Source organism: Catharus ustulatus, chromosome 9 (assembly GCF_009819885.2).
Source record: "Catharus ustulatus isolate bCatUst1 chromosome 9, bCatUst1.pri.v2, whole genome shotgun sequence".
NCBI lineage: Eukaryota > Metazoa > Chordata > Aves > Passeriformes > Turdidae > Catharus > Catharus ustulatus.
The window spans coordinates 15,816,798-15,843,908 of record NC_046229.1 but is presented as its reverse complement, the minus strand read 5'-3'; the positions used below and the strand labels follow the sequence as shown (position 1 = coordinate 15,843,908).

At 37.1% G+C, this 27,111-nt stretch overlaps 1 protein-coding gene across 1 annotated transcript in view; it reads left to right on the top strand.

Moving 5' to 3' along the window:
• The window catches only part of COL24A1 (collagen type XXIV alpha 1 chain), a 124,913-nt gene that overhangs the window by 15,512 nt on the left and 82,290 nt on the right, over nucleotides 1-27,111 (top strand). Inside the window, exons 4-12 of the mRNA XM_033067082.1 lie at nucleotides 5,615-5,668; nucleotides 8,875-8,928; nucleotides 10,956-11,009; nucleotides 13,025-13,078; nucleotides 17,935-17,979; nucleotides 19,139-19,192; nucleotides 20,334-20,378; nucleotides 22,513-22,566; nucleotides 23,248-23,292. Coding sequence (XP_032922973.1) covers nucleotides 5,615-5,668; nucleotides 8,875-8,928; nucleotides 10,956-11,009; nucleotides 13,025-13,078; nucleotides 17,935-17,979; nucleotides 19,139-19,192; nucleotides 20,334-20,378; nucleotides 22,513-22,566; nucleotides 23,248-23,292 — 459 coding nt within the window. The remainder of the gene's footprint in view (nucleotides 1-5,614; nucleotides 5,669-8,874; nucleotides 8,929-10,955; nucleotides 11,010-13,024; nucleotides 13,079-17,934; nucleotides 17,980-19,138; nucleotides 19,193-20,333; nucleotides 20,379-22,512; nucleotides 22,567-23,247; nucleotides 23,293-27,111) is intronic.

Below are 27,111 nucleotides of genomic sequence, written 5' to 3'. Positions count from 1 at the left end.
AGGCTTTCATTTATGGATAGGGTATAAAAAGGGAACAACCATTTCATCAAAACTTTAAGACCCTGATTAAAATTCTAGCAGTTGCAATGACCAAAACCCCCCTAGAAAAATATAGTGAGTCTAAACTGAAATAGTAAGATTTCCTGAAACACTTCTTTCAAGGAATGCTGCTCTGTTCATCTGATGAGCCACTCCTTTTTGGGAGGGTGTTGGCAATCTGTAAAGAATACAAGAATAAATGTGGTGTGTATTTTTAACAGTTTTAACTTTCAAGCTGATATTTTTCATTCACAATCCTGAAGTAGTTTGCAGTAACATGGTGCATAGTCCCATGCTGGTAAAAGGAGAGGCTGATGTGAGCTGAAGAGCTGATTTATGTTACTTACTGGTAGGTAATTGCATCTTCAGGCATATCTGCACAGAATGTGGCCTTCCAGGAGAAATGAATTAGGAATTACTTTCCTTTATTGGAAAAGTTGTCTGAATTTTCAAGACACTCTGCCAGAAGGAGGAACGGTAGAAGACCAAACAGTGGTGTTCCTTCTAGTTGGTAAAGAGAAGCAGTCTGGAATTGTTGCCAGGAGGAATGGGAAATGGCAAGCCCAGCAATAAGCAGAATTGCATCCTGTTGCAATCAAGAGGTGCGAGAGTAAGAACAGAATTGTAAGAACAATCAAGAGGTGTGAGAGAGCAGTTCAGAGGTCCTAAATGTAGTGCTAAATGAACAGCAGTAGCTTCCCTTTCACACTTAGCTTATTTCACTTATTTTACTCTTAGCTAACCTTTCACAGTTCCACTCTTTGCACTTTGCCTGTTTCTCAGTTGAACAAAATTGCTTGTTGAGGCTCCCCCTAATCACAGGGGATATATTGGTCACTTAATCCCTTTCATGCATTTCCCTGCCTAGGCTGAGAAATCTCAGTATCTGATGATTCAGATAAAAACTTTAGATTCTTACAGGTTTATTTTTAGTAGCAAAAAGTAATGTTATTGTTAAAAATTCAAGCATTTAATTCCCCTAGAACTGCTGTAGCTTCCCTATCTTCTGCACAATGATATTGAAAAACTTTAATCCATAACCCAAAGCCATATATATTCCACTGATGTTGATGACATAGCTTTGACTGTTGTAGGAATTCTTGACAAAGGGAGACTTCCACAACTGTGAGGAAAGGAGGGTAATCATACAGAGGTGACTGCCTGCTCTAGGGCATTTGAAATAGAAGTGTGAAGATTTTCTTGTTTCCAGTGAAATGCAAGTGAAACAAGAATTAAAGCAGTAGGTGAACATTCAAATTTGGTAGGATCCTTGTTGCTCAATAGTTAAATCAGTATCTGTATGAAGTGCTTAAAGAAGGTAAACAAAGGACTCCAGGAACACAGAGAATAATTCTGAGTGGCAGGATCAGAATTCCAGATGGTCTGAAACTGATGGGATTAAATTTAGTGCAGTAATACAGAAATTAAAAGTGCAAATAGATTATGGGGGAGTGACTGCTTTGACAGTCATGAGGATGATAGATTGGTATCATAGGGAATAAATAAATAAATCTTTTTGCTGTGATGTTTGATACATTAGGAGGAGTGGTGAGTATCAGACAGGGTACTTTTTCTACTGGTTTGGGTATGATGCAGTTTAGGTTGCAGTTTAGAGAAGTGTCCTCAACTGCAGATGAGGAGCTTTAAAAAGGATGTAGACAGATGGAAAGGACTGCAGATGATTGCACTAACACAGATAAAGAAAATATAGTTCTGGACAAAGTTTAAAACAAAAGCATTTTTAGTAATGAACGTTAGGAAGGAATATAGTTATAGTTTTGCAAAGGGCTAGTTAGTAAAGATACACTTTTGCCTTTCACATAAAGTGTGCCAAGACAGAAGGAAATTTTAGGTGGGATAAAAGAAAAAGATAGATTATCAGAGTGATACCTGAACAACAGAACAGATTTTATTAGCAGTTAAATTTCCTCATGGAGAGGTTTTAGAATAGGTTTGGAAGCTGATGGTGCTGTTTACTTCACTGCTGCACTGCAGGTATTTTGGTGATGGTGTGCAGAAAGTTTCATGAGTTCCTTGTTTCGTTCAGGGACTGCCTGCCTTCATATTTGATCAATCAGGTGTTAAACTGGTATGTTTCTTTAACTTAGTCTTTTAAAAAAGAATAGTTTGAGCTGAGCTGAATTTGAGTGGCTGAGATATAGGCAAGAGTTTATTAAAGAGAAACTTCATAGTTGCTTTACAAGACAAAGTTCAGTGAATAGGATTTAGATATTGACTGGCATGAGGATCAAGATGTGCCTGTGCAGAAGCTTAAACTACTTAATGCAGAATTTATTGCTGTGCATCTGAAATCTTAGAGACTTTCTATATGTACATGAAATTAACTCTTGGTAATAGGTCAAGTTTAAAACACATTTAACACAAGTAACACAGGGCTTCAGTGCCCAGGAAAATAATGAGTTATTTCAGGTCTGGGAAAGTTCCTTACATTTATTGCAGTGGCCATTGGAAAGGCTATGAAAATTTCTGGAAGAGTAGCATCTACTTTTACTATTTTAGGATTAAACAATGATTATTTGGAATTTGAGCTTCTTTGCTCAATAGCTGAATGAAATTTTTACAATTCCTAAAGACAGTAAGCTGTAGTACCTTTCTTGAGGTACAAATGATCTGTTTTGAGCAAACTGGTTTTATTAAACAATTTTAAGTTTGCATCTGTAGTATTTATACAAAGTAACTTCTTTTTTGTTTTGTTTGTGGTGGTTAAAGGTGGTTAAAGTGTCAAATACTAAAAAATCACATTAATATTTCTAATTGCTTCAGGTTTGTTTAATTACTGTTTCCAGTATTTGAAAGAAAAGCTATTCTGTGACTTATTCCTCGGTTTAAGAGAGATTGGCTCCCTCTCAGATGTTGATTTCTGTGGTTTACATGGATGCCTGAGAGGCTTAAGTAGCTTCCTAGCCAGTATAAAAATAGGCATACTGATTTGAAGCTGTAGTTGCTTTCCCAGATTGTAGAAATACATAGGGCAGGATAAAGTAACTGCTAGTTGGGAAGGCATGTCCAGGAAGATTTAAGTGTGCTCTACTGGAGTCTGCTTTCAGCAGAGATGTTGCCTGAGTTGCAGGGAGGAGTCTGTGGTGGAGGCTGAACAGTCACATCCTCTGGTTAAGGAGAGTCCTTTAGTATTTAATCAAACACCTGACACCTGTGTGGCTGGGGCTAGCTGCTCACTATTGTGAACCAGAGCGTTCACCTACAACAGCTGGCTTTAAAATGCTCTGGGAAAGACTTATTAATCTCTGCCTAGTATATATTTTGCTACTTCTTGTAGGGGTTTCTGAGGACTTGGTTGTGATTAGATTTTTCCTTTTTTTGTGGTTTCCTTTTTGTATGTAAAGAGATAGTTACATTTTAGAGTAATCAGAGTAAGGGTGGGTTGAATTTGGGTGTTCATTTGTTTTCTTTTGCAAAGGAAGGAGATAGTGTTTAAAAAATTTTAGAACCCACATAGGGAAAAATGTTCTCACTGCCCTCATTCAATAAATCAACAACAAAGATCAGGGATCTTAATACTCTATTAGATTTCTGTTAGGAAAAGGGTAGGGTTTAGCTATTAATGTATTTTTAAGGAAATGTCTGAAACAGGGATAGAGAAAAACGCAAATCACAAAAGAATGCACACTAGTTGCAACTATTTCACTTTACAAAAAATATGTTTTCTTTTGTAGTCCCAGGATAATTATCTAATCAAAAGGCATCTCTTATATTTTGAGAGGAGATATTAAAAGCATACTGCTTCAGCAGGGCAGGGTGGGAGTTCTCTGTGCCTTTTCTAGTGCGTTTTTGAACCTGGACAAGAATGCCAGGTCAAGAGTCTGCCATGTGTCTCTGTTACATTTCTTGTGCTATTAAACACGGGGTCTTTCTGCTTCGGAAAAATGAGGATGTTAGTGAATAAAGAATGTCCTGTGCTAAAAGTGTGACATGTTATGGTTTGAACTGATAGATCAGGGCTGTTACACTGATTTGTGTCTTCTAAATTGCAGAGAGGGAAGTGCAGCTATAGGTTTCAGCATGAATTAATGTAGCATGTATGGACGTTCAGATATTCCCAACTACATTTAAACTCCTATGTTTATTATGATTAATTGGAAAGGAAATAATTAATATTTTCAGTTCCTCAGAACAACAGTTGCTTCCCCAGAACTGTGCGTAAGTGATCTGTATTTTGGCCAAATTAATCTAATTAGCTTGATAATGCCTAAATTCCACAAACAACACTGACTTCTCTGCAGTGACATTACCTTTCTTAGAAATAAAAGTATCACACAAAACTAGAGGTTTTTAAAAATCCAGATTTTGTCTTAATGAAATGTTACTTGCTTATAAAACTCTCAAACATGTTTGTCTGTCTTTCCTTCCTCACTTCCCTTTTATTATCTCTTTCCTGTTTGCAAACCTTCCTGTTGGTCATTTGAGCCACCATTGTGCTCTTTCTGGTTTTCCTGGTGTTCCTTTCAGCAGTTTCCAGCGCTGTTGTTTGGTGGTTGGGCAGTGTGGTACTCAGTGGTTTGCCTGGTGTCTCAGCTGAGAGAATGTCATACATAGAGAACGGGGAGTGTGAGGAAGCCTGGGCTGAACTCAGAGCAGGTTGAACCCCTGCTATCATCCACACACTTCTAATGAGCTCTGACTTTCCTGATGGCCATTTGCCCTTGCAGAAGGTACAGGGCTCCTCTTCCAGCTGTGCCTTTCTGTGCAGGCATGTGGATGGGGCTGGATTCACCCTTAAGAACAACCCATCCCTCTGTAGGACTCGGATTTGGTAGATGAAATATAATATAAAGTAGTGCAGATTTTAGTTTAGACCACTCATTTGTATTTGAGTACAGTGAAGTAGATCCTGGGGTTTTGATTCTGAACAGCAGACATTATATAGAAAAGGAAAGGCTTTGCTGTTCAAAACAACTAGATCTGCAGGGGCTGTTACACTGTCTAATATGGTGACTAATAATCTAATTCGTTTGCAAAAGATACATTTGATCATACACTAGCATCTTAAAAAGTCTGCATTATCTTTAAAGAGTGATATTCATTATATAGAAGGGCAGATGTGCTACCAATTATTCTTAGTAGAAGCTTTTATTAGGAAACTGAACAGTAATTTGTCCACATTTATTTTCTCTATTTCATATTTGTCATTTCTGTGAGGTAATTTTTTTTTTCATGGTTACTAAACCTTTCTAAAGTGTTTGGCATGCTAACAAGCTTATTGAAAAGGCTTAATTATTCTCTATCCTTTGTTTAGAAATACATTGCCCTTGGTTTTTCATTAGATTTTTCTTCCTTTAGTACCAATACACTTGAGTAATAGTTACTGTCATAATTGTTAGCTCCAATTTCTCTGACAGAAGATACTTTCTAAACAGAAATCTGATTTGGAGTCGGATTAAAAACACGTTTTCTTGTAGTTTTGGAAGTGGTTTTCAAATCGAGGAGGTCAGCACGAGTGCAAGGTTGTTAGTTAGCAAAACTGGTCTCATCTAGAGCTGTGATGCTGTCCTTGTGTCAGGTTTTAGCCTCAACTGCTTTGGTTTTCTGTCACCAGGGTCCTCCAGGTCCTCCAGGTTTACCTGGTCCTTCAGGGAAGAGAGGTCCTCGGGTGAGTAAAACAACTGTGTTCTTCTGCACCTCTAGGCAGGTCACCATAATCACACTGCAGTTTGCATGGTTTTGTTTTTCTCAACTTTATATGCTTAGTGATTATGAAAATGTGTGATTCTTAACATTTGGCAGATAGCTTAAAGCAAGACAAACAGTTTCTCCTGCTGTGAGCTTCCAGTGTAATTAATTCCATGTATGGGTGTATACGCTGAGCACTGTTATATTTGTACCTGGCTTTTGCTGCTCCCAATATTAACTTGTAGTTTTTCCATGCTGCTCCCATCTGCTGCAATCTAAGGTCACATTAGTTTGTTTTTGAAGTGAGGGGGAGTGAGCAATGCAGACCACAACCTTTGAGGAGCAGGTGCAGGATACAAAATTAACCACTGCAAAACAGAGTTGGGGGGGGAAAAGTAACGCAAAAATCTTTTAGTCTCTTGAGCTCCAGCAGCTTGATCACAGGTTGATATCAGGGTGTTTTGCTAAAGACAGGAGTTACAGTAGGAAATAGTTTATTTAGTGTGAGTGGGTGCACCCCAGCAGGAGCAGGGACAGCAGCCTTGCCCTGTGCCTGGGGGCAGAGCTGGGCTGTGCACAGTGCCTGTGCCACTGCACAGGTTAGTGAGGAGGCAAAACAGGGTCAGTCTGGGTTAGAGAATTGTACAAAACACATTGGCTTGAGTAGTCCCTGAGGTCATGGTTGATCAGGGTGGGTTTTGGAGGAAGGGAAGCTGGAGGGAGCAGGTGAAGGTTTTGTTGTGTGCATGATTTCAGGCCCTGGGAGCTGGGATGTGAATGGTTGTGGCCGGAGTGCCCTTGTCAAGGCAGATGGAAAGGGGAGATCAGAGAGTAGTTTTTATTGGGGCTCAGCAGATGTGTGAGAGAGGTCTTGATTCAGCCTTTGAGGAACTTTTAAACAAGGTGCTGCTCAATAGCCTGTTGAAAGCCAGCACAGCACAGTATGTTCTAAACTTTCCCTGATGGGTAGGAAGTGCACTGGTCAAAGAGGCCAAAAACTGATGCTCTAGAGCATATTGGAGTCAAGGGAGTAGAAGAGACTCATTTAAAAGTACAAAATGAAAAACATTCCTTCAAATTCATCTCTTCATGACTTCTCCGATCCTTCCATGTAAGAGCTGAACGATTCTTGCAACTCAGCTTTTTTATGTTGCACACTGACTGTGGTAAGGATATGTCTGGTATCAGGGGCAGGATCTCGCACATCCAAGCTGATCCTCACAACTGGGAAGTTTTCTTTGTTTTAGAAGAGACTGTTCATATGTTTAAAGCCATGCCTATTGGTGAGATTGCCCTTGCCCAGCTGCAATTTGTTTTGGATTTTTTTTCTGAAGGTCTTTTTACAGGTATAGAGTACTTAAAAGCACAGTACTCCATGTGAGTTCTCTGGATTAATTATTATATAGGATATGCTTTCCAACATGAAGAGACAGCTTACAGCAAGTTGCCTGGAAAAGTATGAAAATGGCTGAGATTAATATTTACCAGTAGTTTTGAGTTTAAAATATATTTATACGGGCCAAGCAAGTCTATAAAACTATTTGAGTAAAAAAAAAAAAAAAAGGTTTTGAAATGTTAACGTTTAGTTTGTACAATACTGATGAATTCAGGCAGGTGCAGCTAGTGATGCTGTATGTTATGACAGGAGTTTTGTGAGCCAAAAAGCCTGTGAGAACTTTGTTGACTCAAAGTTCATTTCCTCATGTAGCAGCCTGCACTGTGACTTCTGTTTTCCTTCACATGAGCTGCTATTTGTGATCCTGAAATGTGACTCAAGGCATCAGAGGGAAACAGCCGAGAGCAGAGCATTGCCTGCAGTGTGTCCAAACCTGATCCTGGCAGAGATCCACGTGTTTGGGACACTTGGGGCATGTGTCATTAATGGGTAGGGATTTCCATTGAAAACTGATTTTGATCCCTGCAGTTCTGTGGTAAAGCAACCCACATCTGACAGTGTTCTGTAAGTGCCTTGGCTTGTTCCAAGTTTCTCGATAGCGAAGTTTCAGCAGTTTCAGAATTAGTGATGATGTAAAACTCCTCTGATGCCTCATTCCATGAGAATACTTTTGCACTTCTGTATTCCAGTACTGTGCCCCAAGACAGTGACACTGCAGGCAGCAAAAGCAGGAGCCACAGTGGCACTGCAGCTCTGTTGGCACTTTATATTTGTTTCCTTTCTCCTAAATCCCTGAGAGTGCCTCCAAAGTTGCCAGTGTGCAAATTAATCTCTCAAACAGCACATGGGATTAGCATTTCTGTGGAGTTATGTCAACATTTTCATTAGTGAGAGGCAGCACTTAAGAGGTGCAGCTTTCAGTGTTACTGCAAGGTGTAATTGCTAAATGCAGTCTCGTGTGGTGGAAAGACAAACACTGAGTTTAGCTGTGGTTGGACCGCTGAACACACAAGGAAGTTCAAAACTATTCTTTCTGTGCTTGATATTTGGATTTTGGAAGAATTTTGGTCTTGGTGAATTCAACAGAAGCTTTGTTGCCAGTTTATCAGGGACAGATTTTTGCCAGTTTGGTCCTTCAGTACGTGGAAGATGAACAGCTGCTGACAGCCATTGCAACAAATATTTTCCCTAATGTGCAATTTTTCAAGGAGTGGAGATTGCCGAATGTGTTGCAGGAACTAATACTGGAAGGCCTAGATAGTCTTGATAGCTTATTCTGTTCCTGGAACAGACTAAGTTGAATTATTTTATTGACAATTCCATTTTCTACACTAGCTGTGGGAGAATCAGGAGAATCTGTCTTGATTTTTTTTTTTTAAGAAGGTGGGATACATTGGATTGAGACACTTTTAAAGTCATTAAGAACTCATTCACTTCCCTTTGCTGTGTAAAGCTGGGTACCTCAGAATGTGATATTACTGATTTTTATTCTATGGCTTCAAGTGTTGTAGCTGGAGAGCAACATTGCGGTGACTACGACAAACACCTTTAAGAATTACCTGGGAAGACAATAGAAACAGATTTGTTAAAGAAAAGGGGATACTCACCTTCACTTTTAATTTTTAGGAAGATGTGTATGCTTTATTTCTTTTTGAAAATCCTAACCAGCGATTGTAAAAGCAGGAAAGATGCAGTAAAATTATTCTCTGCAAACCATTCACATTTGTTCAGTGGTGTACTGAGTAATCCCATTTGTTGCTCTCCTTCATTTGTTTGGGTTTTTTTAATAGGGTGTTCCAGGACCACATGGTAACCCAGGTTTGCCAGGATTGCCAGGTCCCAAGGTGAGTTTACTTATCCATGGTGCCATGTAAATACATGAACTTTTTAATGACCTTTTTGGAAGCCCCAGAACTATGATATATATTTCCTATGATAGAAGTAATTGACCTTCTTTCATTTACAGATAGAGACTGCTACTGTAAATGTATTTTAATTAAATTTAATCAATCAAATTGAACTTCATCTCAAAACAAAATAGCAGATTAGTCAGTGGAAAGAAAATCACCTCTGTGTGCAGAATGATGACATGGAAATAGTTATCTTTGCAAGTAATCTGTACTTCCCAAAAGAGCTCCTACAAATCAGCTCAGCCTCTGATAAACTGAGGTTTAAATGCTTAACTGCTGTAAACTTCTGCTTTGCTTAAAAAAAAAAAAAGGAAAAATGTAGACAGTCAGTCCCTATAAAATGCTATTTTATTGTCCATGTCCAACCTTTGATATTGAAATATCCTATTATCTCAGACATTATTATTTATTAATATGCTAGAATAATTTCCTGAAGATTTATGGAAGTGATATTTAAAGTCAAAGAAAAAATACAGGACTGAAAGCTCAAATAACACCTCCAATCTTGTGTAACATAGGCCCTTTAAATAGATTTGACAGATTTGTGCAGTTGCAGAATGCCTTCAACTCATATTTAGTTTGAACAATTTGATAGATCTGTTAGGAAAAAGGCAGCACCATGATTTGTTTAGTATGATTCCTAATTGCAGGAATCTGACATGTCATGACAGGTGCTAAAATCTGCTTGAGGACATAAAAAGAAATTTAATAAAGCTTTCAGTGCCAAGTGCTGTAAAACCAAGTTGACTCTGGGTTTTCTGTGTGTTTTTGTTTTATCTAGTTTTATAGGGACAGTTAAAGATTCATAATTCATTTTTACTGTATTTATGCTGGCTACAATAGAATACATTAATAGAAAATAATTAATTGTAACCAATTACTCCTAGACTTTGTTTTATAATTTATTTTCTCCCTCCACTGGATGATAATTTTGATCGGTTTTGCAACTCTGTCCATGAGTTTAAGAATAGAAAGAATTGTACATATATGTATGTACCCACGTATATTTTATTTACATAAAAATAAATGTATATTACTAGCTGCTTAGTTATCTCTTTAATTTCTGTTAGATTATAAATTAACCTTTTAATATAATTATGTTCTGAAGTGGTTTTCTCTAAATAAAATAAACCAGTTGCTCCTGAAGTTTTGGCTATGAAGATCCAGTTGACCACACTGTAACAAACACACTCTTGTTTGATAGTAAAACATGGCAGATGAGCTGCAAGAATTTTCTAGCAGTAAATGAAGGCAGAATTTTATTCTATCTTTAAGATGCATGAATTTTTCCCTCCTGTGCTGAAGGATCCTTTATGCAGTTGCTTCTGAAACATGGCACAACATCAATATCCTTGAGCAGAGTGTCCAGCCCTGATGAGGGCCAACAGTTCCGACCAATACCCAATCCCTCAGCATTGAATTCCTGAGAAACAACTGGCGGTGTTTCCAAAGTAATTTAGGGGTATCCATGAGGTTTGGCTTTATTCTTGGATCTTTGAAAAATAGATTAGTTAAGAAAATTTCATTTTGTGGATTCTGGCTCTGTGGGAAGGCTGAGCCTGGGGAAACCTGTACAAGGTTATGGTTGATGCAGAAGATGAAACCTGATAATCCTGCACATTGCAGGAGGAGCAGCTGCTGTCCTGAGTGATGGTGACATGGGCAGAGCAATTTGGCTGAAACCTCTGCTCTAATCCTGTTTGGACTTAGCAATAAATCTGCTTTTCAAAAATGTGTGACTTTACAAAATTTGGACAATGTTAATCTCATTTCAGTGTGAACCTGCACTATCCTATTTTTTCCTAGTTCTTTACTGAAAAAGTTATGAAGGAAGTATCTATAATAGGAAGCACATTTACATTTTTTTCTTCTTGCTGTAACAGGTGAGAATACTTGTTTTAACATATATTGTTAAGAATTCTCTCCCAATGGTATTATTGAGCTTAATTTTTCTGCAACAGGGACCTAAAGGAGACCCAGGATTCTCTCCAGGACGGGCAAAATGTGGAGAAAAGGTATTGTTTTCTTAATTATAGGAAAATGCTTTGTCTGTCTCATTCTTCTGTGAGTTCTCCTGTAATATTCAGACAAATTCTAACAGCAAGATGCTTTGTATTTACTTTAACACTGGTGTATTTTAGCAGTTAATTATGCTAGACTGACCACTGTAGACACAGGTGATGTAATGAACCTGAGGAAAATGAAAATATATATTAAAAGTTGAAACTTAAATTTCGTATTTGATTTAATTTATAAAAATAAAATGTAAGGACTTTCAGAACAGTGAAATTGGATTAGGTTCACACTGATATAACGAAGTAAAGATTCCAGTTTTCCTTAGTACCTTGTATTATTCCAGAAAGTTGTGTAAAACAATTTGGCGATGACCAGTGCACACATTACTGTGTATTGTATTGAATTTAACTGCTTTTTAAATGGACTCTTGATGCTAAAATTTATCCTTTCTCTTCAGAGGCTTTTCCTGCTACTGCCTCCTAAGCTACTTTAGCCAAACTAGTTGTTGCCTTCTCTGCCTGAAGTATTTGAGTATAAATATTCAAATATTCCATTCTTCATAGAAATTGTAGACTTGAAAGCTTGTGGATGTTTCATTTTTAGATTGACACTAAAGTTTCATACATAGTAATGTGATAAAACTTAAAATGTTATTGGGTGTTTGCATTCTAGTGTGTTAGCCTATGCTCTGTGTTTAAGAATATCTTGCATTTATGCTAAGTAGGAAGTTCTATTAGAGTCAAGGATTGCTCTCTGTTATGAAAAAATTTTAGTAAATAACTATGGTTTACTAGCTGCTGATGTGTACATAACTTATCTTTTAGTGCATGCATGCTGTCAAACCCTAAAATTCAGAAATGTATGTTGTCAATATTTAAGGGCTGCTGAGAAAAAATTCAGAAATATTTGTTGATGTGCTGATGAGAAATTGAAGTGCAGCTTCTATAGAAATAGCTTTATTTTAATCTAACCAGTTTTTTGGCAATCAGATCATAGTGTGCTGAACTGTACATGGCTGCTTGAAACTCAAGCTGTGTTCTTTGGCATGAACCCAAGCAGCCACAGAACAGTCAAAAGCTCACCTGTGTATTCGTGTGACTATCCCTAAATACATGTAGACTGCATCTATAATCCAAAACTACAGGTTTGATGTGCATTTTTATGGTTCTCATTATTTTGCATTCCTAATTTTTACCCTCAGATCAAATTTGCTCACTCTAATGGAATTATATTTACTTGGATGATAATTCACTTCCATGATGCATTCCTTGACCTACTGGGTTTGAATTCAGGCACTAATCATGAAATAGTGATTCACTCTTCACTGTCAGTCCTGAGCAAGAAGAAAAAGAACTGGAAGAAACCTTCCCTCCTTCCCCATCTGCAATAACCATAAAAATTAGCATCTTTTTTCCATCTCCCCGGCATCCAAGATGCTCTGATCCTTATTGCCATATACCATCATGTGGCTGTGAAGTTTAAAGAACCTGAATAGCAGTGTTCCCCCATAGGGTCTTTGTCCATATGCACCTCCCAAGCTGTCTTTCACACAGATTAGATTCATGCTGTGTTTTGCACAGCACACACCATAATGGTGTCCTGGCTCTTGGCTGAGGATTGTTGGCATAACAATAAAACAAACAATACATGGTTGCATTTATATATGTTTATTAATTTGAGGTGGAACCACTTGTTTCTGAGGAAAGGATTGCCTCAAGAACTGACTCCTGTCCTGTTTCTGTTGGCTAAAAGTCAATGTGAGCTTGTGAACTAAGTCTGCTCCAGCCATCATTTGCCTTTGCAGGAGCAGACTTTGCACCCAATGGCTGCAATGGAGGAGCTGCTGCCTTTTCAATTTTCTTCCTCTAAAAAAGTAATAAAAATCAAACAACATTAACTAGTTCTCCATAGCAGATGTCCAAGAGTGCAGAGAACATATTTAGTGCTACATGTTTATAACCTGGGTCATGTTCCAGTGAAATCCATGTTGATTCTGGGTGTTTTTGTTGTATAGGGTGATCCAGGCCCCATGGGCTTCCCAGGCCCACCTGGGATCAAAGGCCAGAAGGTAAGATTCCGTTCCCATTTCCATGTAACTCCTCCTGGCTCAAATCAGTGCCCACCAACTGATGTCTGATAGTCAAGAGGTGATGATAGAAGAACTTCAGGCCTGCTGTTGGTATTGTCTATTGTGCTAAACCTCCCCATACAACTAAATTAAGTGAGATCATCATAGCAGGATGTAAATCACAGCTGTTTAGGTTGGTGCTCTCCAAAATGAACAGTGTGCCCCTGTTCCTTGGTCAGAGAGAAGTGCTAATAGGGAAGGTAGGCTTACCTGTGAAATGAAACCATTTTAATTCAATTTCAGTGTAGTTATATGCTATATACAGATATAAAGTCTTTCTTCATGTATTTTTTTGTATTGTGTATTTTGTAGTATAGAAAAAGCTCTGTGGGACCATGAGCTCAGTATTTCTGCATTTGAATTATTTGTCTTTTTCCAAACCTGTGCCAAAATTGCTAAAATATAACTCAGGTGGAGTAAGTTCCAATTTGGGGTCTTAACATAATGCAGTATTTTTTAATATGAGAAATTTCAGGTGCCATTTACTGCATTTAATAAATATATCCAAATTATCACAATCCTGTGTATACAGGAAAGCATAAGGTAGGCATAGTTTTGGAAGGGAACTTCAGAGACAATGATAGAGGAAATGAAACAACCTTAAGAAAACGAACAAAATAGACTGAATATAGTTTATGTGGAAGGAGAGGTCACCTGGCATAAATCCAGTAGGCTGCTCTGATTAATCAGGTGGTGAGAAACTGGTGACAGAAGCCAGCAAGCAAGTTCAGAGAAAACTGCTATCAAATGATGTCTTTGCAGACTGTAGTTTGGTGTTGCAAGTATGATAGAAAAACATGAAGAACAGTTAACCACAGCAGAATTTTGAAGTAGTATGTAACACTGGGAACAGCTACAGAAGGGTGGAATTAGGGTGTTAGAAAGGTAGGCCCTGGTATTTTTGACTTCAATCTTTAACAAAAGGAGAAGAAATATTAATTAATGCTTACCTGCTATTGAATCTAAAGAAAAATGTTATTGCAACAAAATGTATAGTCAGTAATGTTATGTTGTAGTGTGGCTTCATTCAACATTGTTTTGATCTCAAAATGTATGACAATTGACAGTAATGACCGTCAGGTCGTTAATTTCTAGAATTGACCAAAAGAAGTAAAAATGTGACCAGGGAAGAAGCTCTCATTAGCACCATGAGAATTGTGGAAATGAATTTTGCTAAAGACATGGACTGCTGTTCACTGAGAAAATGTACAGCTGTGACAAGAACTTGCCTTGCCTCTGTTGAGAGTTACCTACAGGCCTGGAATGATAGATTTTGTCAGTGTTGATCACGGGCAACTTAAGATTCTGCAAATACCATTTTTTTATTTAATCAGGTTTATAGGTTTGCTTTGAAAGCAAAGTATTTTATGTTTAAAGGTTTTTAGATGGAAAACTGCTTTCGCTTGTTCTCAATTGAGACTGAAATTTGGGGACAAAGAAATGAAAATCTTATGGGCATCATACTTTGTTCCTGCCACAAGAATTCACTTTTTGTCTGATGGTTAACTTCTGTGGAGAATCATGCTCACTTGATCACTGCAAATGTTCACCCTCTGTCTGCGTGTTGTCCAAATCAGACACTGACTTGAACCATGTTTGAGACACTATCCAGGTCAAGCAGAATTTAAGAATAGCAGCTTTTGAACAGCACTACACCTATAAGCAGTTAAAATGTTTCACATTTATTTTTTAATGGCAAGCTCACAAATTCTTGTGTTTTAAATAATTGATCTTTAAATATTGCTTTTTTTAATTTGTAAATAGGTAAACATGCTGTTAGCTCATCGTGATCTCAGAAATTATTTTCAAAGGAGTGTTAGCAATGTAGCTACAAGAGAGGAACTGCAGAAGGTCAAATACATCCTTTTTGCTTTGTACTCCAGCACTGTTGAGAAATTATTATCTATTGATATTTATTAAATTAAAAATTACAAAATTAATTATATAATTACATAAAATGTATTGTTAGTGTCCATTAATTATATATATCATTTATAATATATTTATACATGTATATAATAGAATTACATTATGATATAATATTGTATTTTGATATACAATATATATGTAGAATAAATAGCATATTTCCAATATTCTTTCTCATCCAGTTAAGAAGGTAAAAACCTGAGAAGGGCTCCATATTTTGCTTTGTCTTTACTTTGCCATCTTGTAAGGGTAGGACTGATAAGCAAATTTCAAAAGCAGCATACCTATGGTAGTCTCAGCTATTAAGTGTCAGCTTTATGCTACTGAGAATCTCCCAGCGCTGCTTCTGTGGAATTTGAGCAGGAAGAAACTCCAGTTCTGTGAGGAAAAGTAGTATTTCAATTCCTTGGGATATTTGGGCTGAGTTGCTAGGTGAAATCTTAGTTGTGGACTAAAGATCAGCAAACAAGAGAGAATGGAGCTATAAAGGAAAAATAAAACAAAGCCATTCTCTGCTGAAACATTTTGCAAACTGGAGGCAGTGTGGTGACATTGTGGAGCTGAGTAAGCATTGTGAGGACTCTGACAGAACGTGGGAGTCCATTTATTTGTTACAATTACTTTCTCACTGTGCCTGATGGTTGTAGCATTAGTCATAACACTTTACCTGCTGATTTTTATAGGTTACAGGAACTTCTTGGCACTTTAGTGTTGTTGCCAGTGTTGTGCTAGATTTTGATTACGAATACATAGAAGTTCTGGTAAAGCACAATGGGTAGCAATAAAATGGAAAGACTCAGCCTAAATAGTCCCTGCTGTCATATACAGACTTCACTCAGTCTGGGTCCCACTGTGCTGCACATGGTACAACTCAGACACTCAAACTTGCTGCGTTTTAGTTGGCAGTAAATATATTTTTTCTATCACGCAGACTAAACTATTCTTACAACTTGTGGTTTTGAAATGTGCTTGAAGTTTGCATTTGGGAGCTTCAAACCATTCTGTTCCACACTGAGCTCTTAAGTCAGAGAATTAATCTTCATTAGAATTGGGAAGGTAATTAAGTTTTCAAACTGCTACGTGTGAACTTGTATTCTTATTCTTAATATTCATCTTAGCTCAGAATAACCTGCATCTTAATTATATGGGTATGCTCAAGAACATAAACTCAAGCTAATAAAAAACCCAAGAATTTTAAGAGGATTAACTAAATCACAGGGACAGAAACCTGTGTGTGAAAACTGTCTCTTTGGAATGATACTCATTTTAGCATGGTTTAGTTTCATTCCCAAGCAACATTGAGAGAGTTGGAATGAATTAAGGCCATGTTAACTCTGAATAAAAATATGGGCATAGTATTCTAAAATACGAGTTCAGGACAGTTTTCTCTGACAGAAGTAAAATGCTGTTGTATGGAAATACACACAGCAGAAATCAGTCCTTCGCCTCACTTCTTTTGTGTCCCTTCCAGGCTGTTCATATAGGTGTTAATCAGCTAAAATGACCCATTCTGAAAAAATTGTGGTAAACTTTTCTTTGAGCACTTCTGTGTATAGTTTTCATTTTATTCTAGTAGAAAATTAAGAAAGTACTGAGGGGTCTTTTCTAACTACTTCAGTTGATTATTTAACTATAGACTATAGAGATAAAAGTCTATAATGGATAGAATTCAAGAGATAAAGGATTGGTTGGGACTGTAAGAAATTGTAGTTTCCTGAGGAATGCTTCAGAAGCTAAAGAGGCGCTACTGCTTTATGCCAAAATCGTCACCAAGGAAAATAATTTCAATTTTGTACATGACAATACAATTAATTTCATGCAGCAATGTTGTGGTCACACAAAAGCTTATCCAAAACTTTGGAATATCTGATCTGCTGAAATCAGTTGCAGAATTTCTTTTTATTACGGTGAGTCTGAAGTCTCTACTGACTGATGAGTATCATCATGCTGCAAGGCAGACAGATGTTTAACATCAACCAAGACACTCCTGCTCAGTCAATGTCTTTGAGTCCAAGTTTGATAGATTTCTATCCAGAAAAAGGATTGCTTTGCTCTTTTGTCTCTCAAGCTGTAGCTTTTGGACTTGTGTATTCCCAGTATCTCTTGCAAGGGGTGTGGAGACCAGACACTTGGCTTCTGCATCAGTTGTGCAACAGTCAAGCTTCTCTCTTAGGCCAGCTTGTCTGGATATGTTTAGTCCAATGTAAAGATGTGAAGGTGGTTCCTCTTTCAAGTGTACTGATGGAGAAGGCAGACTCCAGCTCTATTTTAATTCTTCTTTTTCTTTTAAGAGTTAAAATATGCTTGAAATGGTCGATGCACAGGGAACGAAGTTCAAGAGTTTAATCTCTTTTTGTGCTTCCAGCACCACAGAGATTTCTGGGATGAGGCTGGTCTTGCTACCAATATAAATTCCACAGTATAAGAGCCAAAATTTTTTCTCTATAAATTTATGAATTTATGAAAAAAGATATTTTGTATCCTGGAAGGTCTGTCTTTCCTGAGTGTGTCCTAGAACCCCATCCTCTGAACTGCCTTGTTCAGAAAGGGCATTGTGACAAGGATTTGGAAGGGAAATGCACAGTGCAGAATCTATGACAGCATCCCATGTATTCATTTGTTTAAAAGAGTACAAGTCTGAAACTGCCTTTAAGCATACTGATGTCTTGAAATTGTCTAAACTGCCAAGTTTTCTTACTATTTTTCTCTAGCTCAGTTTTCATATGAGCTGCTAAATGTAAACCATACTAATTTGGCTGGCAGACAAGTCTGGATTATTTTTCTTTGATTAAGAGAGAATAAAGTAGAAAAAGAAGGTCCATTTTGTTTGTTTAACTGTATTTATCACAGATCTCTTTCTCTCCCTGCAGGGTCTTAAGGGTTACCCAGGACTGCAAGGGCCACGGGGTGAGCAGGTAAGGGATGCAAGCACAGTGCACTGTACTCTGCAGATGAGCAAATAGGATAGGAAAATATATAATCCATTATAAGTGTTCAGTGTAAGCAAGCTGTGTAAACTGCTTAAGGAAATACTGGACTGGTTTTGAGCAAAAATTCAGATACTGTAGAGATCAGTGTGGTAAAAAAGTAGTCTAAATGAAATGGAAAAGACCAGCTTGTTTTTTAACTACCACACCAGCTGGAAGGAAGTTGATGTAGAATTCTGTAAGAGGCACATTTCAAACCTCTACTGATTTAATGCATTTTACATCTCCTACCATGTAGGAAATGAAGTAGTTATTCAGCACTTTTAAAAAAAATTCCATGTCAGTTCAGGATTAAATCTGAACGTAATTTCAGAGGCACCCAGTTGCTGATGTCTCTTGTTAGCATTTATGAGGCTCCTAACAGCAGAGTAGATGGAAGGAGTCTCCTTTTGCATCACACTGAAAAGGAAATGGTGATGACTGATGGTAAGCACCTGAAAGGAGATGAAAACTCAAGAATATCATTCATGACTTTGCTGGGTTTTATGCCCAAACCTTAACTGAATGAGTGGTGATTTTTATTACAGTCTCACAGGAAGTATTCTGTGATGACTAAATCTGTCAGTGAGATAGAGATAACTAGTGGGGAAAAAAGTTGATTCTTAACATCAGAAGAAGAAGATGGAGACAATTGTATACAATCATGATTTATCCAGTGCTATATTGACCTGATTCTGGGAGAAACAAAAACTGGCTTTGTAAGGACACAAGGGTTCTTTAATGAAAAATTCAATAAGTTTGTTTTAAATACATCTAACATCAGTGCGGTTACCTCATTTTAGGGACCTGCCTCCTATAGCCCTCCTGAATTATTTTTGAATTATGGAAATAAGGCATGAACTGTTGTGTTTCACAAAATCTTAGATGCTTTTTAAAGGATATGTATCTGAAACTGGCAGAGTTACTTATGTATGATGATTCAGTTTTTAGGTCTTCTGTGTAGCTTGCTTAAAGAGCAATTTTTCCACATTCTTAAGCCGTGTCATATGAGTAGATTTTAAAAGAGAAATGATAAAAAAAACTCCAAACCATGACATTAAACATGTTTGTTGTTTATTTTCCTTTTCTTTCTTCCTTTTCCACTTAGGGAATTCCAGGAATAGCTGGCAGTATTGGGGCAGTTGGTTACCCTGGCAGGCAGGTGCAGTAACTATACAAATGTCTTTGCATTTTTTTTTTGTTTTTTCTCATTTATTCTTTTCAAAAGTACCATATCTAACTAATTTGAAACTACTAATTGTAAAAATGTATTGTTTACATCCTGTAATTCTTCTTTGAAGCAAACCTCTTTCTCTTTGGGGAATGTTGAGTCTCATGGCTCTTAAACTTTGATCTGTAAGATGTAGTAATGCTGTTCCTTTCTGGAATATATAAATGGCATTACCAAAGTACTGAATGTCTGAACACCTTACTTCATAAACCTCATGTGGTTCTGTGTGGTTCATCTTCTTTGTATTTCAAGTCCAGAAGCAGTAGGAAACTGCTTGTTCTTCCTGATTTTTCACCAATATGTTTATTTCACTGCTGGAACTATTTCTTCAGTCCATTAGGAATGGGGAACATTAAAAGTTTGGTGTTTTTTCCCTTTGGGGTATTTTAGGAGAACCAATAAAGCCAGAAAGCAACTTTCTTTAAAACACAAGTACTTATGTAAATATTGATTTACATATAAAGTAACAGGTTCCCCAGTGCAGTAATACAAATAAGATATAAAGTAGAAATACTCAGCATATTCCTCATGTAAAGGTATATAAGCCAAATTGGCACCCATTGACTTTGTGGTTTTGTGCCTGCCTAAAGGGTGAATTTGACCAATACTTCAAGGTTTTGTTGAGTTAAGTCTGTAATGGCCATTACAATATCTCATAGAGTAGTGGATGATAACATTCTTTGTGTTGAATCACATAAAATGTTTGGAGCATTTGGACCACATATGTAATTCTGACATTAGTTTGAACATAATTGAAATGTGTCCAAATGTGAAAGCTCATAAAAAATCCTGTGAAATTATGTCACTGTAATGCCTGGAAACAAATTTTCTCCCAGAAGAAATAATTTTAATGTAATGGAAGTTTCAGTCATGATCTGTGTTTCAGCCCCTGCATTAGTGGGAGACCTTTCTGAACATGATCCCAGGGGACTGCTTGATGACACCTTCTTCAATCTCAAAAATTTCAAGAATGTGTTGCCAGTTTACAGTTAACAAGTGCTATTGCAGTTCTTTTACATGGAGCGTATCTGCTTGTTTAAAATTAATTCCAACTCCTGTCTTGTTGTAACAGGGCCTAGCTGGACCAGAAGGTAACCCAGGTCCTAAGGGAGTAAGAGTAAGTAAGCTCTTAAGCATTTTGCTGTGCATGTCTAGTTTCACCCATACAGTAGGTAAGAAAGGGGTGAGGAATTTAATTCAGCTGTGCCAGGTGTATGCCTGCAGAACCACTCTGCCTTTTTAGAGCCTACAAATGAGATAACAGAGTTTCTGTCAAAATATGTGCAAGGGTTTAATTTGTTTCTCAAGGAGAGCAGCACAGAGCAGTTTTGCATTGCTGCCTTTCTTCTCAGTTGCATGCAGGGGAGAGAAGAAAGCAATGCTGGGGGTGTGAGGGCTGAGAGGATGGCTCAGACCTGAAGCATTATTTCCATAATCAAGGTTGTCAGGAAGGGAGACAAACCTGACGTTTGCAATCTGTAACAGCTACATAAGTAGATAAAGGGAAACAGTCTTGTCACATAAAAACCACAAAAGGGATCTTGAGATTTTAGTGATTCGGTCATAGTTACATGTATCCTAGGCACTGAACATTCTTAATGCTCTGCAAATTCAAGTTTTGATTCTTGGAAGCAAAATAGATTGATTTTTATTCCTGGCTGGTTTGGGCTTTTGTGTGTGTGTGTTTTTTGGTGCTCTTTCTCTGTTTCTTGCTGGTTTGGGTTTTTTTGAGGGTTGTGGGTTTGTTGGTTTTTGTTTTGATTTTTTTGGGGTGGGTGCTGTATAGTTTTCTTTAAATAGACACATGAGCATGCCTACACATGCTTGTGCATGGATAAGTATTTCTTCAGAATGACTCTCACCATCAAGGAGTAGGCACAGGTTTCCAGAAACTTGTATGTTGCTGGTTACATCTAGGATTTGAAGGAGGCTTTTGCTGGGTGTTTTCAGGCCCTCAGCTCATGTACAGGTTGCCCAGCAGTGTATTTTGTTCTCAAATATCTATTAATATAATCTTACTGTGTTGGAAGGGTTGCTTTTGTCTTGTTTTTTTAGTGTAGGTACTAGAAACCTTTACCTGCAACAGCTTCTTAAACACGTCAGGCAGTTTTGGAATGTTTTTTTTTTAATGTCAGTTTTGATTACAGTGATGGGAAAAATTAGTTTGGCAGGATCAAGTGCCAACAGATATTGCAGCCTCAGGGATTGTTTCTTTTATGTTTCTTCAGTTTATTTTTGTTCAGATTCTCATCTGCATTTTGACTTGTTCTCCCTTCAATAAACAAGACATAAGTGATCCCAGTCCCTTTCCTGAAAGTTACTGCTGCTCTGTTTATACAAAGCTAAAAATGGCCAATGTGTGAGTAATTTTTGGGAAAAACACCTTAAGGCTAAGTCTTATGTATGAATTCTAAAAGTAGCTTCCAGTAAAAATGATGGCACAGCCCTCTTGACACATACTCCTGTACCAGGGAGGTGTATAGCAACATGATATAAAATATCTTTGGAGCTTTAGATTTAAAATATTCCTGTAGTCAAACTGTACTCTGCTTCTCAGCTGTTTTAAGTAACTGGAGAAAGTGAACGTGCCTTTGTTTCCCTTACTCTTGTTAGGTCTGGATGACAAGGTAGGCACCATCCTCCATAATTAAAAAAAAAAATCAACTCCCAAGAAATTAAATCACTGCAACTGGAAATATATGAAAGCAAAGAATTCTACTCTAGTAACTAATTTAGTATTTTTATTCCTATGTCAGTTTGATTTTGGTAGTGCAGAATCCATTTCTCCATACAACTGAGGAATGGTGGGAGAAAAATATATTGTGACTGAATTATAAGAAAAACAATCTGCTTATACTAAGATAAACTTTTTTTTTGGTAAAAACTCTTACATACAGCAGTGATCACACAGTATTATTAAAGATGAGAACTTCTTTTCTGATGGAGTTAATGAATATGGTTAACTTCAGAAAAAATTTGCTGATTTCATCTATTCTAATAAATAATACATCTGATGCAACCTTGTCTTACTAGGACACTTTCTTAATGCTTCTTTATTAACTTATTCTTAAATCAGGAAATTCTTTTTGCTGTTGGTTGGAGAGTAAATCCTAGTCACATTTGAATTTCTAGAGCTTCACTGGTAGTTTCAAATGAGCCTGAATTTAATCCCTGTGTCATGTACCCATAGCTGGCCAATACTGAGAGACAAGCAGCCTTGAATTCATGCATTATTATTATTATATTTTTAGGGTTTCATTGGACCTCCAGGTGTGGCAGGACAACCAGGACCTGAAGGAGAAAGGGTAGGCCTAATGGAACATTAATGAAATGTTGATGTTTGTGTGGTAATGCAATATATGTTAGAATGGGGGAAAACATACATGGTTTAATAATTTATTTATACATTTTTTGGTTAAATGAAAAACTAATTTGAAGACAATAAGATGAATAGGTCACAACCAATTATTCTAATCAAGGAAATGCTTTGGTGCTAAAGTAAAATGGGGAGCAGCTGTAAGGTATTATTTTACTTTAATTTACAGTGGCAAGGATTAGGGTAATTTTTTTTTTTAACAAGTGTGAATGAATATTTTTCATTTAAACGATTTCTTTTTGACAATAATTAATATTTGTCTCTTGCTGGGTGGTCTTTGCAGTGGAACCAGCCATGAAAGTGTTAATCTCTATCACTGTGCTTGAGTTTTTTTCTTGTTTCACTTGAGCAAAAAGGCTGCCAGGACATGTACTGTGATGGAAGCATGACAAGGCCCCTTTTCACAGTTGTTCTGACATTGTCACAATAAAGACAAGCTAAGTTTGTATTTCTGTTCTAGAACATTGGCTCTATGATACTTTGCTCAAATCCTTTATTTTTTTTTTTAAATGGTACTTCTCACACAGTTTTTTCCAATCAAATGCAGGTTTAATTACTTGAATTTAAGTATTGAAAAAAAAAATCTACTTATGGGTTATTTCTTTCTCAGGGTATCCCAGGCCTCCGTGGAAAAAGAGGTCCTAAAGGGAGACAGGTAAAGATTCTAATACTTGTTACAATTCCTGCTGCCAATTTAAATCCACCTGGAATTAACTCAGTAGCTTTAAGCAGCTGAAAAATGTTAGTTTTGTTTTTGTCCATGGATGGCTTTCTATTGCTTTCAGTTAGTACTTTTCAGAAGTGCAGATTCTGTGCAGGTTATAAGTACTGGATGTTTTGATGTGCAGAGGATTTATCACCCTGAGCCTTGTGCCAGGTTACTGGTATCAGCTATGGGGAGGGTTAGAAGGTGACAGAAACACACAAATGTATTTCATAAAACTGGTGTTAGCACAAGGTGCAGATATGATACAAGCTTCATAAGTCTGCTGTTGGTTTGGATGAGAATCAGCTTCTTCCAATGTCTGATATTTCTGGACTGGAGTAAATTAAAGCTGTTCTCTACTTCACATATATTTCTACAGCTGAGAATAAACACAAGTCTGCCAAGTATACATTATCAAGGTTTACATATTTCCTGTGGCGTGTCTTCAATGCCAAATGTTTTGTTTTCTGCTGCAACCATATTATTTTAGGTCTTTGAAGCTATCCAGGAGTTTCCAGTTTTAACTTTCTTGTGGTTTGAGATGGGAAAACATCACAGGGTTCTCCAGCTGTGCAGACAGTTGTGCTCTGCAGTTCAGATGATTTTCATCTACCACGTTGAACAAATTTTTCCAACAGTGGTATGAGTATCATAATTTTACCCTTGATGTGTTCTGTGAAAGGTGTAGAGGATTGTGTTGTGTATTGTTTTCTGTGTCATCTAACACCAGCCAAAAATTCACTAGCCTACAAGAATTGCTCTGATGTAGTGAAAGGCAAGGCAAAATTACATTAAGTCTATAGATTGCTCTTTCTGAAGCTGCCACAAGACCATATTGTAGTTTGCATATAATTTGGGTGAAATGCTGCCTTTTGTGTCGGATTTTGGGCAAGAAGGGCTCTGTGCCATCAGTCCCTTGCAGAAGTTGGCAGTGTCTTGTGCCAGTGAGTCACATGCAGCATTGAAAAAGGAGGAGAACCTGGGTGGGAATCAGAGGCTCGTGTTCAGTGTGAAATAGGAAGTGGAGGTGACCTCAGAGCACACTGAAACAGTTCTGCCTTCTTCTGTCAGTCTCTGTGGCAGGTTTCACTGAGGCTTCTGCCTGCCAGTGTAGTTTGTGCAGTATTTGTCCCAATCCATAGCAGTGTGTTGGTGCTGTGTGTGCTGTGGGAAGCAGTTTTATTCCACTTACAGCAAGAGCAGAGATTCTGTCAGTGCCAGACTATGTTCTGTAGGGACTTTATTTGTACAAATCTGTGCAGAGAGGGTCCAGATAGAGCACCAAAAGCACCTCTGCAGAATGTCTGTGATTGCCTTCATTCAGTACAGATTACAGATTTCTGTGTAATATTATAACTTCCTCAATGCTAAGGTTCATTCCAATTCCTTTCTAGGATCTATAAAGTACTTATTTAGCTAAAGGCTACTAATGTGGAGACCAGCCAGGAGAGCAATCACATGGGAACCTGTCTTGAAGTACTTTGCTGGATCACAGGCTTAGAGAAGATGAGTTATTTTAACTCCCGAAACAATGATAGCTGTAATGACAAAGTTTTTTGGCATAGTGCCCTCGAGTTAACAAAGCTTTGGGGCAGGGCACTGTCACTGAAAGACATTTGGCATGGGAATTCTGCAGTGCCTGAAGTCACGGTCCTCATCCTTTGTTCTAGGGTGCGACTTATTTTTTTGGACAAAACTGTCCCTAATACTACTTGAGAAAATAAAAACCCTGACTGGCAGAGATACTTCTGAAAGAAATCAGATCCCAAGTATAATCTAATTTTTGGAAACTAATTTTGAAGTGTAGAAGAAGTGGATCATATAAGGGATTGTAAACATTTATAATTGACAAAATGCTACTTAGTAGGTTTATTGAACAGTTGTTCATATTGGTAACATTTCTAGCATATTTGAAATGGAACAAAATATTAATTGCCTGAATCTATAGGGTGAGGATTTTTTTGAATTTTATAATTGTTTTGCATACAATATCATTTTAAGAAAATATTTCATGGTAGAAGTATGTGTTTAATCTCTTTACCATCATAATATGAAATTTGGCTAGTTCTGCAGTATTTTGTATGCATTTTCTGTTCTGTTTGCATGATGCATTTTGCTTTTATTTGGGGAAGATTTTTACATATTTTCTTCTATCTGTGATTAGTTAAAACCAGTTGTCAACATGTCAGAAAAGACTTTATAAATTTTACCAAGAATTTGGTAATCAAGTCCACTGTAGCGGTAAAAGTGTTCAGGTTCTGTTTTATATTAAAGTAATGAATAATCATCTGTTGTATGCTTAATAATAATGTTAAATTATAATATTAATTTAGTAAAATAGTTGCTGCACAGTAGTATTATGATATTGCTCCCAGTTTTATACTTTTCATTTTGCTTTCATTTTGTTACTTACTAAGATTTTTTTTTTTTTCCCATGAGAATGTGATTATAGTGACTGTGGGTGATCTGTCATTTTGTAACTCTTGCTATGCTGGGATTGTGCTGTATCATTTGTGATTCTGTGTGGTTGGTAAAACTGTCCCATTGCATCCTTCATTTCCCCTTTGAGGCCTCATTTGTGAGTTTCATAAAAATATACATTTGTGCATTATTTGTGTTATGAAAATTCTGCCTCTTCCAACATCTCCCAATGGTAGGTAGGCATACAACCAAAATTTGCTGTTTAGGAAAGGGTCATAAATTAATCTTTGGCTTCATCCTCTTAGTTGACAGCTTTTAATAACATAGTCACTCTCAAATATCCATTCTGCATGTATGTAAAATTTTACACTACATTTTCAGAGCTGGAAAAAAATGACCAATGGTGTGCAACCTGGAGAATCAATTAAATCTGCTTTATTCACTATTGCTTAAGAATGTCTACTTTTTAAATGATAAGGCGGCAAAATATGAAGATCTGTGTTGTCAGATCTTACATTTACAGCTATACATTCTTATTTGTGAGTTCTGTGATCAGATGCTGAACAAAAAATTCATTGTTGTGAGAGGAATTCCCATGTGTAGTTTTTCTGAATTAACAGGAGAAAGCAGAAAAAGTCTCCACCTAAAATCAACCCAAAAGATGCTACAGAAGACTGTCTCAGATTACTTCACATTATCATGCACGATGATGAGTATTAGTAGCTATTCAGCTGTTTGAACATATTTTGGCAGTGTGTGTGAATATATTTATATGCATAAAGTGTTGCCTTCATTTTTATGAAAGTTTGGCTTGTTACTAAAGCCAAATATGACTTAAGCAATGCTTAAACTACTTTGATTTATGATTTTTCCATCTTCTTGATGCAGTTTTACATTGTCTTCCTGACTACTGTTCAAATACTATTGAATGATGATGTAAATCTCCCATTCCATTAAGGAAAACACTGCTGCAGCCAGTCCTGTGCTGGGCAGCTGTGTGGATGCCCTCCAAACAAAGTAGCTTAAAAAGGGCAAATGAATTGTACCTTTGACCTGCAGCAGGTTTGAACATGGTCTTACAGAGGTGAAAGGTTAATGCCTCCAAGTACTGTTCCTGATACTCATGGAGTGGGAAAAAGATATTGAAACACTGAAAAGACAAAGAGCATTTCACATCAAAATTATTGTAAGGATGCAATGTGCTCCTTTTTCCCATGAAGATGGATTACTAATGCTAATAGTTACTAATACTAATGTGGCTGATTTCTTGAGGTCAATGAATCTCTCTGTTAATCTCAGTACTCTAAGGATACTGTGACATTTTTCAATTCCAAGAAAACTCTCTTT